The following is a 17,090-nucleotide window of genomic DNA, read 5'->3' as shown; positions in this document are numbered from 1 at the left end:
GCGGGGCAGAACTGACCAGATCACCAGCGATGGCGGTGGCCCCCAGCCGGGGTCACACACACACCCTGTTCCTGTTACCCATTGCCTTCCCCGGGATGTCTGTGTGTGTGTGTGTGTGTGTGTGAACCCAGGGCCTCACAAGTGCTAGACATGTGCTTTACACTGAGCCAATTACTCATCCTTATTTTATTTTATTCCGTTCTGAGACAGGATCTTGCTAAGTTGCTAAATTCAAGGCTGATCTCCAACTTGAGGTCCTTCGGCTGGGGCCTCCAGGGTAGCTGGGATTACAGGTGTGTGCCTCAGGCCTGGCTGGGGGGGCTTGTTCTCAAACAGCTTTCTGGAGACCGTTCAGGGAGCAAGCCAAGACAGCCCTGTTAGAAGGACAGGCAGCTGCCAGGGCACCCAGCCCTCCTCCCCATGAGTGTGCTCTGAAGACTTCTTGCACTGGCCTGGGCATGAGTGCTGCTGCGGTGTGGCCTGTGTCAGCGTGTCCTTCCTGTGCAAGGCTGGTGTGGTTCATGGTATGGTGTGCCACAGATCCCATTCCTGTGTTCCATTCCAGGACTTAACACTCAGGTCGCTCCAGGGGAACTGGGCTGCATGAAATAGGGGTCCCTGGAGAGAGAGAGAGAGAGAGAGAGAGAGAGAGAGAGAGAGAATGTGCTGAACCCTTTTATTGGGAAGGAACTATTCAAATGAGGCAAGGGGTAGGATTACAAGGGAGCAGGTGAGTGCAGCTCAACCCCTAGGGCTACTCCCAGGGCCACTACTGCAGAGACTACCCTGATCTTTCAGATCCCTGTGGTGCATCAGGACTTAAGTGTGCGAGCATTTGGAGTGCTTAGGGTCTTGCTACATTGCTGAAGCTGGCTTTGAACCCACAGTCCTCTCCACGCCTCCCTCCATGGACACTTGCGTTGCTTCCACATTTAGGGCTGCTAAATACACAAGTGTACGTGGGTGGCTGAAGGAGAAGGACCACAGGTTCAAGGCCAGCCTGGGCAACTTAGCAAGACCCCCATCTCAGAATTTAAAAATAAAAATAAAATGAGGGCTGGGGCTGGGGCTCAGTGGTAGAGCGCTTGCCTAGCATGCGTGAGGCCCTAGGTTCAATCCTCAGCACCACACAGAAATAAATAAAGAGGATTGTGTCCATCTACTACTAAAAAAAAGCTTTAAAAATAAAATATGAATTGATCTGGGGATGTAGTTTGATGGTAGAACATACCTCTGGAGTTTAATTCCGAGCATTCCCCCCAAAAAATGTATCCAGCTTTCACATGGACGTGTTTGCATTTTTCTTAGGTACAAAACTAGGGACAGGTAACTTAGTTGATTTATTTATGATACCGACGATTGAACCCAGGGTCTAACCACATCCCCAGCATTTTTTATATTTTATTTAGAGACAGAGTCTCACTGAGTGGCTTAGGGCCTTGCTAAATCGTTGAGGCTGGCTTTGAACTCACCATCCTCCCGTCTCAGTCTCCTGAGCCACTGGGATTACTAGCTTGTACCACCGCGCCCAGCAGCTTTTCATAACTGTCACAAATACCTGGGAAAAATCAAAGGAGGAAAGATCCGTTTTGGCTCACAGTCTCTAAAGTCTCAGCCCATGGTCGTGCAGCTCCAGGGCTTTAGGCAGAGCCTCCTGGTGGAAGGGCACGGCAGTGGGGAACGGAGAGGCAGAGATAGAGTGGGGAGTGGGCAGGACAAGAAAAGCCCCCCAAGAGCATGCCCCCAGTGACCCCTTCCCTTCAGCTGACCTCCCACAGCCCCACCACTTGCCCGCAGTCCATTCAGCTGTGAAAGGGTTGATCCACTGATGACCAGTATAAGGTCCTTGCTTAGCATCTGGGTGGCCATCTTAAGTGACGGCTGCCTTTTTTTTTTTTAAGAGAAAGTGAGGGGGGCAGAGAGAGAGAGAGAGAGAGAGAGAGAGAGAGAGAGAGAGAGAGAGAGAGAGAATTTTTAATATTTATTTTCTAGTTCTCGGCGGACACAACATCTTTGTTGGTATGTGGTGCTGAGGATCGAACCCGGGCCGCACGCATGCCAGGCGAGCGAGCTACCGCTTGAGCCACATCCCCAGCCTGGACAGCTGCCATCTTAAGGGAAAAGTTTAGCTTTCCCGCCCAAGGGCATTTCTGAGAACGGCTCACCTCGCCCTTGTACCAACCCAACCTTTAACCTCTGGCATCAGGACCCACCGGCTCTGATTTCTGAGCCTCCCCATAAGAGTCCCAGGGCTTGAGCCTGTTCCTGGCCTCTGTCTCCTACAGAGAGGCCTGTAGCTCTGATAAGCTGCCTCTGCTGGTCTCCATCTTCATTACTCCCTTCACCAGAGCCCAGCTGGAGCACTGCCGCACGGGGAACCTTTGGGGACACTCCCAACACCACCACAGCACGGATTGTTTTGTTCCATGGACATTTAGTCAAATAATAATCGTTCTTTCTCCTCCTTTTTTTTTCTTTTGTCATGCTCTGAACCAAAGCCAAAGCCTCACACATGCCAGGAAAGTGCTCTACCACCGAGTCACAACCCCAGACCCAGTTTAGTCAAAATTCCCCCATTAAACTGGGAGTGGCAGGATCTCAGAGGGGGAGAACCTTCACATGGAGCCTGGATCTAGGAGCATGACGGGCCACGCCTGTCCTCCAGTTGGATGAACAAACCTCCAGCCATGCAGGGTAGCTCCCAGGAACTCGGGAGGTGGGCAAGAGGATTACAAATTCAGAGCCAGCCTAGGCAAGGTAGGGAGGCCCTGTCTCACAATGAAAAGTAAAAAGTTCTGGGAATGTAGCTCAGGGGTAAAGTGACGCTAAGTTCAATTCCTAGTACTGAAAATAAAAACAACCACCACCATCAAAAACCTCCACGTGTGGGCTGGGGATGTGGCTCAAGCGGTAGCGCGCTCGTCTGGCATGCGTGCGGCCCGGGTTCGATCCTCAGCACCACATACCAACAAAGATGTTGTGTCTGCCGAGAACTAAAAAATACATATTAAAAATTCTCTCTCTCTCTCTCAAAAAAAACAAACAAACAAACAAAAAAAAACCTCCACGTGTCCCTGTAGGAGACCAACGAGAACAACAGCCTGATCCCTTTAACGCCACCAGATTCAAAGACCCACACCACAGGCTGATGCTGGCGAGGCTGGTTAGCGGGGGAGAAGCTGAATTCTGAACCCCAATATCAAATGACACAGGACTTGGTACTCATGAGAGTGTGCCTGGGGGTTCGCAGTCACTTTCCCTATGCACAGTCCGGAGCTCAGCCTGGGTGGTCACCCCACTTCTGAGGGGCTGGGGCGATGCACCCTGTCTTGGGTGTATGTACCTCTGCTGCCTGTTGGTGGATCTTTGCAGTTTTCTTCTGATGCAGCTTGCAGTCCTCTTTAGGAGCATATCCACTCAGGCTGGGTTGAGAACCCCTGACCTTGGAGGGATGTCCTGGGATCCCAGCTAGATCTGGAGCTGTGGGGGGGGGGGATTTTGGTAACTTTGTGGATAGATGTTGTTTTGGTTTCCATATGAAATGTCTCTGTAAAAGCTGTGTGGGGAACAATCTCCAACGCAGGAATGTCCCGAGGGGAGTGGTCAGGCTGTGAGGGCTCTGACCTCATCAGTGGATTGATCCATTTAAAGGATCAAGAATGTGAATGGATCACCGAGTGGCGACTGTAGGCACTGTAGGCTGGGAGAAGTGGGTCACTGGGAGTGTGCCCTTGGGGATTATGTCTTGTCCCTCCTTCTCTCTCTGCTCCTGACTGCCATGAGCTGAGAAGCTTTCCTTCACCAGTCTTCTGCCAGGAGGCTTTGCCTCATCTCAGGCCCAGAGCAATAGTGTCCACTGACCACAGACTGGACCTCTGAGATCTTGGGGTCCTGCGAATCACTCGTCACACAAAGCTGACGATCCCATAAGTGAAGACTGCGAATGAGAACCAGAGAAGCTGGCTCTAAGGAGCCCAGCCCGAGGCAGGCCACGGGGAGGCAGGCCACGGGGAGGCTTTAGGGGAAAGGGGAAGGTTCAGGGGAGCCCCGGGGCCAGGTCCCAGCAGGAGTGGCTCCAGAACTCTGTGGGTTTGGTCAGGGGAGGGTATTTGTCTTCCTCTGGTTGGTTCTGAAGAGGGGACTAGAATGAGGGAAGCTGTCAGTGATGGATCCAGTCCAGCTGCTCTGGGCCACCCGCAGCAGAGGTTGTGGGGCAGGGTCTGCGCAGCACCCCCAGCTGCTGCGTCCATGCTCAGCCTTGACTTGGGTCTGGAGCACCCCCCCCCCCCGTTCATCGTACCACTCGCACTCTTGGCATGAAGTAGTCGCAGTGTTCTCTTATGGCTCCATGCTTAATATTGCCTAGAATGTTCTCTTTTGGCCGAGCATGGCCATCCATGTCATGATCCCAGTGACACGGGAGGACCGCAAGTTCAAGGCCGGCGAGGGCAACTTCCTGAGACCCTGTCTCAAAGTAAAAGACAAAAGGCCGGGAGTGTAGCTCCATGGTAGAGCCCTTCCCTGCATGTACCTCAGTGGCTGCTGCCGGGAGGGAGGAGGCTTTTGGAGGCCAGGTGTGCCCTCTCTGTTCTGGGGTGATGTTTGTAGAGCATGCGTATGACCAATAAAACATGATTGTGTGCAGTTCTATTGTCTGTCGTGATAAAGTTCAAGTGGTCTTTCTGAACTCGCTCTTGACCCAGTTACATGGGTGGGGCCCTCTAGCTCTCAGCTCTACCCTGTCCAGGAGCTGAACTCTGGCTTGGCCCCTCTGCAGCTTCAGGCTGGGGAGGGACAGGCACCCTAAGAGGGAGAGGAGGAGGAGGAGGAGGAGAGGGAAGGAAGAGGGGGGGAGGGGGAGTAGGCTTCTGCATAGGCCAAGCTCAAGGTCCCGATGGAGTCACTCAGGCCAAGCCCCCATCAGGACCTGAGCTACTGACCTGACCTTCCCGGAACCAGCGCTGGAGGGACAGCAGCCAGACCCACACAGGCCCCCTCAACGGGCTTGGATGGAGGTGTCAGGAGAGGCCGGCCGGTGGCTGCTTTCCTTTGCTGCCTCCCTGTCCCTGCGTTAGAAAGCAGCTCTGCAGGGAGCACGGCTGTTCTGATGCCTGTTCTTTTCAGCCCTCTGTCTGGAACCCCTGCCCCTACCCTTCCACTCAGGGCCCCCGACACGCACTCCCTCAGGCAGCGAAGGGCCACCCAGCCCAGGTTCCCGGTGCTACCAGTCACCACGTGTCGGTGTTGGTTGGTTGACCTTTGACAGCCCCACATAGCGCCCAGGGCACCCGGGGCCTCCAGTCCTCCACCTGCTCGCACAGCACTGACATTCAAGCCAGAGAACTCCTTCCTGTAGGTTCTTTTTCTTCTTCTTTTTTTGTACCAGGGACTGAACCTGGGGTCACTTGATCACTGAGCCACATCCCCAGCCCTTTTTAAAATTTTTATGTTATTTAAAGACATGGTCTTGCTGTAATTTGCTTAGTACCTCACTGAGTTGCTGAGGTGGCTTTGAACTTGCAATCCTCCTGCCTCAGCCTCCCAAGCCGCTGGGATTCCAGGCGTGCACCAGTCTTTCTCTTTGGTACTGGCACTGAAACTAGGGGCGTTGTGCCACCGAGCACACCCCAGCACCTTTTGTTTTTTGAGACAGGGTCTCACTGAGTTGCTGAGGCTGGCCTTGAACTTGTGGTGCTCCTGCCTCAGCCTCCCAAGTCACTGGTGTGTGCCACCACACACAAGGGCAATTTCTTGATCTGATGAAGGGGCATGTTCCTTTTTTTTTTTTTGGTGTTGGGGATTGAACCCAGGGCCTTGCGCCTGCAGGGCCAGCACTCCACCAACTGAGCTATAGCCCCAGTCCGAAGGGGCATATTCTTTAAAAGGTATAGCAAAACAAAAAGCCATGAAGTATAAGAAAGAGACATTTGGTCACACATGGGCAACCATGCACATATATGTATTCTTTGAAGCATTTTTTTTCATGCCATTGGTTGATTTACAACCACATCTAGCCACTATGAATTCAAGAATTTGACCTGTTTTTTTTTTAATATTTTCTTTACATTTTAGTTTTCGGCGGACACAACATCTTTGTTTGTATGTGGTGCTGAGGATCGAACCCCGGGCCGCACCCATGCCAGGGGAGTGCTCTACCACTTGAGCCACATCCCTAGCCCCTTGATCTGTTTTTTAAAGAGGTTTCACCTCTTGGAATATTCTTCCGATTTGTTCAATAGATGAATTGATGAATTAAAGTGTCTATTTCTTAAGTAGCTGGTGTCTTATTGTAAAAAATCACGCAGGAAATACAGAACCAGAGTTGCCGTCAGTAACTGCCACTTGTCTCTAGGCACCACAGAGATGCAAGCCAGGACACCCCAACCCAGCTGGGTGCTGTCCAAGCCCGACAAGAGGCAGAGACCCAAGGCTGATTTTATTTTGAAAAAGTGCACACTGCCTGTTTTCTCTTTTGTTGCTTGTGTTTTGCTATCAAAGCTAAGAACCCTTTACCAAATATGTGGTCCTGAGAATCTGAGCCAACAGACAAGGCAAGCGGCCACACAGAATCCAGGAGAGACTAAGGCGTACTTCAGTGGTGAAGCATGTGCTCAGTGTGTGCCAGGCCCTGGGGTCTTGCATGTATGAAGAGAACCCTGACCCACCATCAGCCACAACCCAGCCAGGAGGCCAACTGCCCTGCGGTAGCTGGCCCAAAGCGACCAGACTCGGTTAATAACTGACAGCTCCTTAATATTCCCGGTCATGGACCCAGGGCCTCCTGCACGCCAGGCAAGTGCTCCACACTGGGCTCTCCCAAGCCCTTCCCTAACCTCCTGGCTCCAGACCAACCAGAGCAAGCCAAGCATGCTCCTGAGGCATCCCACAGGAGGCCCAGCCTCCCTGGTGACAGGGTTCACCCGAGCCTCCCTTCTCTGGCTGCCCCCTTGTTGGGCGAGCCCTGAATGCACAGCTCCCACCAGTTGGCCTCCACTCCACAGGTGGATCTGGGCCATTCCCAGGGACCTCCTGTGTGTGGCCAAGAAGGCAAGGTCCACTGTCCCTGTGCATGTGGGGCACCTGCTGTCCTGGAGCCCCGGCTCAGCTGTTCTCCCAGGGGAGCGCCTTGGCACCCAGCTGATGGCTGTCTTAGTAAATGACGGCTCTTGACTGGTAAACCATAAAGTATGTGCGCAGGGCTGCGGCGGTGGGCGGCCCAGGCAGGAAGTCGCCTGGGTCTGGCCTTGGAGCCCAGGGCCGGCAGGCGGGGCAGGAAGTCACCTGGGTGCTGGCCAGCCCACCCCCTTCTGCTGCCTGGTTTGACTCCCACAGGTAGCACTGCCCTCCGACTTGCCCCACCCGCTTCCTGCTGGGAACTTGGCCCACAGCCCCGCCCTGTGGTTGGGGCCCCTCCCACCCCACCTCTGCACCCTGCCCTGCAGAGATGGCTGCCAGGCCACCCCACCAAACCAGGCCGGGCACTTCCCTCCCTCCAGGGAGGCTCTGTCCAGGCAGGGCTAGCTTCCACGCAGAAGAGGCTGGGGGATGGACGAGGGATTCCTATTCCAGGGCTCCCTGAGATATTGCCAGCAGGTTTTGGAATGTGGGGCCAGGCCTCGCCTTGGCTCTTCGCAGGGGTGAAGCCGTGCTTCCCTTCCACCCCAGCCAGGCCCCAGCTGCAGACCCAGGGAGTGCAGCAGCTTCCTGCCAACCAGGACCCACCAGGCCCTAGGCCCAGGGCACCACCCTGGTTCTGTTGCCCACAGGTGGGACCCCGACCAGCGTGAGGAAATGCAGGGGGCAGTGCTCGAGGACGGTGTCAGGACCACGAGCCCTGGCTGGGACCAGCCCAGTGTTCCAGGGTCCCATACCAGCCACCTGCATGCCGGGGCTCACTCCCCGCTTCTCCCTCCTGCTTGTGCTGGGGAGGCTGCCCGACCCCAGTTTCTCTGTGCACGTGTATTCAGGCAGGGCCAGGTGCCTGCCCCACAAACCAGCGCATCCTCCCGGCACGGTGCAGAGGCAGCCCACCGCCCCTGCCAGTAGTGTGTGTAGGGAAGAGGCATGGAGCAGGTCTCTGTCATTTATTAGGCCCCCGCAGAGCTGCGCCACGGCACCCCTGGATCCACTAGCCCCATCCCGTGCCCAGTGCCAAGGGACCCGGGAGGCAGACCGGCGCCCAACCCCACTTGGGGGAAACAGGCAGCTTTGGTGATGGTTTTTGGCTACTGGGGGGCTCTGGCGAGTGACCACCTGCCATACAGGGAAGAAAGTCCTGGAAGACACTCTGCAGCACATGGATGTCCCAGCTGCCCCCTCTCTGCCAGTGTGGGCCTGTCTCCAGGCTGCCAGGAGGGGAAGGTGCAGGTGGGCTTGGGCCAACCCCTGAAGGTAGCAGCGGCCTGTTGGTGCTGAGAGATTTTGGCAAAACTGACCAGTAAAGTGGCTGGAGCTGGGTGTGGGGAGGGCCTGGGGCACCAGGGCTGGCATCCCGGCACTGGCAGGTGATCTGTCATCTGGGCCCCTTTCCCTGTAGCAGGTCTTGGAGGGGCACTACCTCTGAGGACACCAAAACTACAGCTCCCTGGTGACACAAAAGTGCCCATGTCAGAGCTGTCACCCAAGGTCTGGGCAGAGGCGACTGGGAGCTGCTCTTCAGGCCTGGGCTGTCACCTAGTGAGCAGGAACAGGGACAGGACCCCTCCCAGCTCGAGAGCAACTGGAACACCAGGGGCCCTGGGGCCGGCCTCAGCCCAGAATCGGCCCCCTGTGGGGGTAGGGGCAGGCTAAACACCCACTGCGGGTGGCAAGGGGCCTGAGCTGGTGGGGCTCAGAGGGGATAAGCCCCTGGAGGGAGCCCTGGCCCAGGCAGGGTTGGGAGGCCCAGGCAGCCCCAGTGTGGGGGTGGCACAGTGTGGCCCAGGCTGGGAAGGACAGGAGGCTGAGCCTGCCTCTTCCCAAGGGCTGCTTCTGGGGCCAGCCCCGCTGCCCAGCAGCCTGGGGGTCATCAGGTCAGCACTTTGACACCGAAGTGTTTCCGCAGCTGTTCCAGAAACACGAAGGTGAGCACAGTGTGGGGGATGAGCCGGACACCTGCGGGAAACAGGCCCTGGGCCGAGACGGAGGCGTGAGGCCAGGAGGCCCGTGAGGCCAGGAGGCCCCGCGGCCTGCCACCCCAACGCACCTTGTAAAAGGCCAGTGGTCCAAGCTTCGCGGTCTCCACAGCACAGTGGAAAACACCCTGCAGGAGATGCAGACAGGAGAGAGCAGAGGTGAGCCTGGCACTGGCCGGCATATGGCCCCAGAGCAGCCCGAGGACAGCAGCCCGCGGTTAACAGGGGCTAGAAGCCCAGGGCACCAGGCCCTGCTGTGTGTGCCCTGAAGGGGCTGCTGGAAAAGAGAAGGGGGGCCAGGAAAATAGAGGACAGCTGGGCAGGAGCGGGTGCAGCCTGAGGCAGGAGGCCCAGCAGGACAGGCCTCATCCCAGGCTGCCTCTGAAGGACACTGATCTGAAACAGCCCTCCCCCACCAAGAGAAGGCACAACCCTCCCCCACCCTGGCAGGGGCAAGCCCTGCCTCAGTCCCTCCCATCGCCAGAGGGGACGCTGGCCAGCGGCCTCACCTGATACTCCCCCTTGGAGTTCATCAGGCGGGTTTTCAGCACGTCCAGGGGCTGGCACAGGAACGTGGCACATCCACCCTGGGGAGGGGGCTTGTCACCAACTGGCCTGCAGGCACCGCTCACACCCTGGCCCCTCTCCAGGAGCTGTCTGGAGGCTGCAGGCTCAGGGACCTCAGTGGACACCAGGACTCATCCTAACAAGTTCCAACGCCCCGGAGCCACTTGTGTGACCCAGAGAGGCAGCACCAGGCTCACCCAGTGCCTCCACCTGCCCACCTCACCTCACAGGGTGCCCTCAGCCCTGGAGGCAGGGCCAGGGACCCTGCCCTTGCTATACCGGGCACTGACCGCAATGAAGCTGGCGATGAAGTGGGTGAAGGTGTTGTCAGACAGGTATCCGGTGCTGAGGACCAGCTGCTTGGCCTGGTCATAGCAGGACAGCTGCAGTGGGGGCAGGGTGGTCAGGGCCAATCACAGCCTCAGCTGGGGAAGGCAGTGCCCAAGCGCCTGCTCTGCCCACCACCTACGCCAGTGCCACACTGGGGACAGGGAGGCCCAGACCCAGGCGGCAGTCCTGACCACCTGTGCCCACAGGACAGCAGGTGCCCTACGATCCCCCAAGCATGGCAATGGTGAGGGAGGCTGCCCACAAGCCCCACCCTCCACAGGAGCCCTACCTGACCCACGGTGACGAGGGCCCCGCGGCTAGAGGCCATCGTCGCACCGGAGAACAGCTTCCTCAGACCCTCTGCAGGAGGAAGGCCGGCCCTGAGCACACAGCCCAGCCCGAGGCCCACAGCACCCCAGGTCCTGCACACCACTTCCCTCCTCAGGCCCCTGCCCTGGGGCCCCAGGGAGCCGGCTCCTCTCACCTTCACGAGCCACACGGTACAGGCCATCCAGGGCATGGGCATAGCTGCCAGGGACACAAAAATGGACCACCTGAGGCTCACCTTGTCCACTAGCTCCTGGGGGTCCTCCCTAGGCCCTGGGAACTGCTGGGAAACCATGATGGACATGCCCCTGGGGCTCCTGCAGAAGCCTCTCAAGGACAGCCCCTCCTAGCTAAGCCACCCTGCCCTGTCTATCCTGGGGAAGGTCCTGTTTTCCCCAGAGAACCCCAGCCTCGGTGTGGCTCCCACCACAGAGGTCAGCACCTGCCCTCCTCCAGGCTGGAAGGCCAGAGGGACACCAGCAAGAAACCAGACACTGCCTGGGAGTCCTGACCAGAGAGCGAGATGGCTCAGGCTCTGGCCAGGGATACTGCAGGCTGGTGGGAAGGACTGGGCTGCTGCAGCGGAGGGGTGGCTGCACCCCGACCCACGTCACCACAGCTGGCCACCCTGAGAGCACACAGAGAGGTGTGCCTGGGAGCCTCTTGGAGGGGTCATGCTTATCTCATGTGCTCTGCTCCAGGGTCTCTGAGGCTCTGGGCCCTGCACACACCCCCACAGGGATGCCCGGGTGTGGCTGTCCCTCAGCCACGATCCAGGCTTCCAAGTCCATCCCCAGGTGTGGGCAGGTGTCAGCAGCTGGGGGCCAGCTCTCAACCTAGCAACACTCTTCCCATAAGGAAAGAATCCGGGGGACCAAGTGACTTCTCTAGCAGCCAAGTATGGTGTTTGCTCCCGATCAGCCCCCAACACCTGTTCCACAGGACCCCATAGGTGATGTGGCCTGCTGGAGTCCTGGCCAGGTGGTGCAAGGCTGCCCAGGGTCCCCTGACTAGTCCTGGTGCCTGCTGGCAGAGCCTTACCCACTACTCACTTGCGCCGCTGATTCGAGGGCAGCTTCATGTCGTTCTGCATCCTGAAATAGCAGGGCAGGTAGCTGCTAGACACATGGCCTGAGGTCCAGGGCAGTCCCATGGGGCATTCAAGCCCCCCCCCCCCCATTCCCAGACGCCAGGGTCTGAGCTGCCTGTTCCAGGGTGGGCATACTGCAGACCCCAGCAAGACACAGGGCAAGCCCTGGGCTGTCTGGGGACAGGAAAGGGTACACACAAACCTGACATTGACCAAATCCGCGGGGGTCCCCACAAAGCCTCCGGTTAAACCTGGGGCAACAGAACCATGGGGCCACAACATGTGATGCCTGGAGGCATCCGCCCGAGCCAGCCCCAGCTCAGCCAGCCGTGCTCACCACTGAAGCCGCCCAGCAGCACCTTGGTGGAGAAGGGGAGAGGCCCCTGGCTGCCCCTGGCCAGGTGGTCCCGCGCTGTCTCATAGATGGCGAATCGCGTCAGGGAGTAGGTCATCTGGGGAAGAGGGCCTGGCTCAGGACAGGGCATAACCCAGCCAGCTTCAAAGGCACGGCCAACACCCTGCAGTCCCTGGGGACATGGAGGGACTGACCCCAGGCCACTGGGCTAGTGAGCGTGGAACCTGTCCACAAATCTGCGGTTGCACCGCCCCCACCCACCTCAGCTCCCGCCCACCTCTGTGAGTGGCAGCCTGGGGTCCAGCCCCACATCCACCCTGGGGTCACTTGCTCCACGTACACCTTGAAAAAGGCTGGAAGCAGCTTGAGCTCCCTGGTGTGCCCAGCAGGTCCAAGCTCAGGTCACCCAGGAGGTGCCCACCTGTCTGCAGAGCGAGGCGCTCAGGCCGTTGTAGAGTGCCAGGACACCGTCAGAGCGCACCACCTGCAGCGCCATGCCCGTCATACGCAGCTTCACCTCCTGCTGCGTCTGCAGGTGCACCTGGGGCAAGGGGGACAGGGACCAGGCTGTGGGGTGCCGCCTAGAGCCCCACGCCAGCTCTGAGGACCCTTCCAGGAACGACCACCGTGAGACCCCCTCAGAGACCCTCAGCTCAGCACTACCCGTGCCCCATCTCTAAGGCAGGGACAGTGGAGTTCCCCAGAGACTGTGTGCAGGGTGCCCCCGCCACACCTCCCTGCTCTGATGGCTTATCCCATGCAGAAGCTGGGGGCCATGGGCAGCCAGGCCCAGGATCTCTCTCCCCAGGTCCCACCCTTGGCACTGACCCCAAGGAAGCTTGTCCACTGCCAAGCAGGGTCCCCCTTAAACTTACCCAGGGGAGCCCCCAAAAGGATAGGGGACAGCAAACATGGGTAGGGACGGAGGGAGGCCTGGAACCCAGATCAGCAACACTGGCCTCCCAGGCGGGACAGAGGGACTGGACCCCAGAACAGTGGCCACATGGATAGCAGTCCCCATTCATGTGACAAGCAACCACAAGGACCAAGCCAGCATGTGGGCAGAGTGGGACAGATCAACAAACTTCAAAACAGTTTCTCAAATGGCCACACCCTGAGGTCCTGGTGAGTAACCCTAGAGGAAAGCTCTGACCACTGCTCCCCAGTGGTGGGACACTGCCCCTGCCCATCCTTCACACTTCCCTCAATGGCCACCTCCCCTGCTGGCTCCAGGCAGAGTTCTGTAGCAGTGACGCCCAAGGGGGCCTGGACAAGGGACAACAGCAAAGGATTCCAAGGTCACAGTCGGTCAACACCAGAGGGCTGGTGGGGAGGGGACTGTGACCATCTGGAAGAGTAGAGAGAGCAGCCCCAGGGAAGTGCCCTTCCAGCCCCACTGCCCCCTGCTGCTCGAGGGCTTCTCCTTGGCCCACAGGCCGGACCGTGCAGGCCTCTCTGGGCACATGAGTCAGCCCCATCCGTAAGGGGTGGCCAGCTTTCTTGCTGATTAAAAAAGCCCACCTTCTCTTTAGAAAGTAGAGGTCTGCAGGCCCAGCAAGGGCCTGGACACCCAGGCACAGGAACCACCCGGAGGCTGGGTTACCAGCCCAGGTCACAAGGGCCAATCCCAACCAGCTCTGGGAGGAGGGGAGAGGCAGAGGGTGGCCAGGCCCGCTGTACCCTGCCCAGCGGCCACCTCGTGACCACAGGGCAGAGCCCCCTGGGCAGACTGGGTACAGCCTCAGGCCCTTCCTTTGTTCTCTGTTGAGGGGTAGGGTCGGAGAACCACCCCTTGGCTGGCCCTGGGGAACAAGGGGAGCTCTGTCTTCGTTTGTTCCTTTGTTACTTTTTTCAAAGAAAAAAGTGAAGCATGTATACTTCTGGTGCTGAGATGCCCACTCTGCTGGGAGCTGCACATATGCAGGGCTTCCTGGCATCTCTCCAGGGGCTGCGTGGACCAGACAGCCTTCCGGGGGCCTATTTACACCTAGCAGAGGAAGTGCTCAAGCCATGGGCCTGGGTCACCCCACTAACCTAGGCCTCAGCCCTCAATGCCTTTCCCTTCTAGCTCAATACAGTCACTCACCACGCTGGGGGCAGCTGGGCCCTGGGCCAGGTGTGGGATGCAGGCAATCTCTAGGACCCAACACCTGTGCATCCCAGACTTTTTTCCCCCGGGGACTGGGGACAGAACCCAGGAGTGCTCTACCTTGGAGCTGCATTCCCATCCCTCTTTAAATTTTGGGACAGAGTCTTGCTAAGTCACTGAGGCTGGCCCCAAACTTGTGATCCTCCAGCCTCAGCCTCCCAAGTCTCTGGGACCACCCACAAGTGTGTGCCACCGATCACGCTCACGCAGGTATTAAAGCGCAAGCTGGACAGTCCCCTGCCAAGACAGGGGAGCCGGTTGGCAAGTTGAGGAGCGCGGCCGCCTCTCGAGACCAGGGGGCCAGCTGCAGAGAGTCCCCGGGGTTTTTCCACCCGGCCGGCAGGCCCAGGCCCTGCGCAGGGCGACCGCCGCGCCGGCGCCACTATCCTACAGCTACGACCAACACCGGTGCGCGGCCAGAGCGTCCCGGCCAGCCTCACCTTGAGCAGGTCCAGCGGGTGTGTGCAGCAGGCGGCCCCGCAGGAGGCCAGTCCTCCGAAGTACCAGCGCGACACGCGCGCCTCAGCCGCCATGTCCCGCTTAGCTGCAGTTCGGCCTGCACGACCCGGCCGCTACCGCGACCCCGACCGCAACCGCCCCGAGCCCGGTTCAAAGTGCCACCGTGCGCCCGCGCCCCGCGCAGCCAATGCGCCCGCGCGGCCCGGGGGCGGGACCTGCGGGACTCCGCCCCGGCGAGAGAGGGTCTGAGAGCCACGTCCCAGGGGCGGACCCAGCGTCTTAAAGTGGCCGCGGCGAGCAGACGAGCCTGGGACTGTCCCACCGAAGTCAAAGCCGGGCCCGGCGCTGACCTCCACTCCCTATATCTCGGCTTAAGATGCGGCTTCCAAAATCACTCTGCCATACCACATGCCCTGGAAGGCTTGGCCCCTGGAAGCACCCTGGCTTCAGCGCAGCCTGAACTTGCAACCTGCACCACCTGTACCAGCTCATGTGCCACAAGGGCGGAGGCCCTCGACCCCCCCCCAGCACCCCCCAACCCGCCCACTGTGGAGGCGGACAGGAAATTTCCTTGGAGCCAGCTTGCAGATGAAGTAAAATCCAGGGGCAAAAACAATTAGTTAAGACAGTTGCACCACCCTCAACGTCCAGAGCTCCCAGCAAGTGTCCAGTTCAGGCTTTGCTCCGACCAGTCAACCCCAGGCAGCCACCCTGGGGGAGGCTGAGAGGTGGGTTCCTGGCCCCAGCAGGAGAAACCAACCGACATCTAGGCTCCCACCTGACCCAACTTCCTAACAGTGTGAGGAAACAGGTGTACTCCTGGTTCAAGGTGCACCCAAGTCCCAAGGTTGCTTTAGGGGTAAGGCTCGACAACTAGTGCCACCCTACTCCTGCCCAGACATAAAGGTGAGGCACTAGAAAGAAAGCCCTGGTCTCATGAACCAGCCAAACACCCATATAAGGTGACCAGCCTTGTCTGAGGGCCCAGTGACCCTCCAGCCACGTGGATGCAGAGCAAACCCCACCATGCCTATGCTAGTGGCCCATGTGAAGACGGTCCTGTAGAACTCCAGGTGGACTCTGACCCTGCGGTCATGTCCCAGTCAAGTGCCTCTGTGTTTTCAGATGTGTTGGGAGTACCGCCCATGCAGAGAGGTGGACAGGGAAGTCACAGGAATTGTCAGGGGACACCAGATGAGAGTGTGAACTGCGACCCACACCTAGCCAAGGCAGGGAACTGCAAGGAGATGTGGAGGAATCAGGGCAAACAAATGCACCCAAGACTAGAAGTTCTAAGGTACGTGGACTTTGCAAACTCCAGGTGAACATGTTTGTTCATAGGCTGAGGACAGGGCTACCTAGCTAGGCTCTGGATCAGGCCCCGTGTCCACAGCATAGGGTGCCAGGTACCTTGGCACACACTTCAAGGTGGTCTATATGGGGTTTGGAGCCATACAGGTGACTTAGCAGATCCCTGAGCAGGGGGCCTGTGGGGTGGGGTTGCTCACTTATGGACTTTGCCCTGTCCTGTTAGACCTTTGCCAACCTGAAGAAAAAGATGCTTGTCTGATCTCTTTCAGGACTTGGTGAATCAACCAAGGTTTGGTTCTGAAGGGAGCTCAGAGCATGTTGTGGTGGCTCACGCCTGTAATCCCAGTGGCTCAGGAGGATCCCAAGTTCAAAGCCAGCCTTAGCAAATGTAAGGCACTAAGCAACCCAGTGAGACCCTGTCTCTACATACAACACAATAGGGTTGGGGATGTGGCTCAGTGGTCGAGTGCACCTCCCCCCAAAAAGAAGGGAACTCAGGATTCCCAGTGCCACCTCCAGATGCTAGGTCCAAAGGTCAAGGCCAAGAGGCCTCCAGGGACCCCTGGGACACACTTCACCAGAAAGCAGTCATATCACTCTTCTATTTTCAGATACAAGACAGTTCCTTATGGACCACTTACAGTCTGGAGCAGGTGAAAGGGAGCTGGGGAGTCCTGATGCACCACGGGGACCTCAAAGATCACTGTCGACTGGCTGGTAGTGCCGTGACTCGGGCTTTTCCCTTGCTTGGATATCAAGGAATGGCCCTAGGAGCAGGGGGCGCTCAGAGGGGTTGAGCTGCACTCACCTGTTCCCTTGTAATCCTAACCCTGGCCTCATTTGAATGGCCTCTCCCCAATAAAAGGGTTCAGCGCGAGCTCCTCTTTGTCTCTTTCCATGGACCCCTAAGGTCAGAGGGGCCATCACAGGACCCAAAGACAAAGGTCCTTCTCTGTCTCTGTGTGGTTATTTCATGCAGCCCAGTTCACTGGAGTGACCCTGAGTGTCTAGCTGTGAACATGACACTGGACAACAAAGGGCCTGATCAAGGAGCCACCTGAAAAGGCCCAGGGTGGTCAGGGGAAGGACACCCAGCAGACACAACTTGGAGGGACAAGTACCCGAGTACCTGCTATCAGGAATGGCCCCTGCTGGTGAGGTGGGATGAGGCTAAGGCAATGGCCTGATGTCACGGTCATCTCCACCTTCAAGCAGTCACTCTCTGGAAGTCCAGGAGTGAAAGGCCCCCTTATCTGGGCAGGGAGCCACCAGTCCATACTGATTAGACTATGGGCTCAGCTCTCTAAGATGCAGGGGCCTGTCCCTGAGCTGGGACACTCAGTGCCTTCCCCAGGGTCAGCAGCGTGTCTATTTGCATCCAGGCCCAGG

The 17,090-nt window shown here is 58.2% G+C and overlaps 1 protein-coding gene across 1 annotated transcript; it reads right to left on the bottom strand.

The window, feature by feature from the left end:
* Positions 1–8,869: 8,869 nt before the first annotated feature.
* Positions 8,870–14,849, bottom strand: SLC25A10 (solute carrier family 25 member 10). Its single transcript, XM_081271511.1, has 11 exons — positions 14,372–14,849; positions 12,204–12,323; positions 11,765–11,879; positions 11,630–11,678; positions 11,390–11,431; positions 10,495–10,538; positions 10,300–10,370; positions 9,971–10,063; positions 9,623–9,700; positions 9,185–9,241; positions 8,870–9,109 (listed from the first exon to the last, which is right to left on the bottom strand). The coding sequence occupies exons 1-11, from the start codon at positions 14,462–14,464 to the stop codon at positions 9,008–9,010; spliced, it is 864 nt and encodes a 287-aa protein (XP_081127637.1). The 5' UTR covers positions 14,465–14,849; the 3' UTR covers positions 8,870–9,007.
* Between the last annotated feature and the right edge of the window lie 2,241 nt (positions 14,850–17,090).

Source organism: Spermophilus citellus (assembly GCF_964194105.1).
Source record: "Spermophilus citellus genome assembly, chromosome: 17".
NCBI lineage: Eukaryota > Metazoa > Chordata > Mammalia > Rodentia > Sciuridae > Spermophilus > Spermophilus citellus.
This window is presented reverse-complemented; position numbering and strand designations above follow the sequence as displayed.

Coding starts and splice junctions, on each gene's coding strand:
- SLC25A10 (XM_081271511.1), bottom strand. CDS start 14,464: ATGGCGGCTGAGGCGCGCGTGTCGCGCTGGTACTTCGGAGGACTGGCC. Junction 11,880..12,203: donor GCGCCTCGCTCTGCAGACAG/GTGGGCACCTCC, acceptor CCTCTTCCCCAG/ATGACCTACTCCCTGACGCG. Junction 9,242..9,622: donor ACTCCAAGGGGGAGTATCAG/GTGAGGCCGCTG, acceptor CATCTCCTGCAG/GGTGTTTTCCACTGTGCTGT.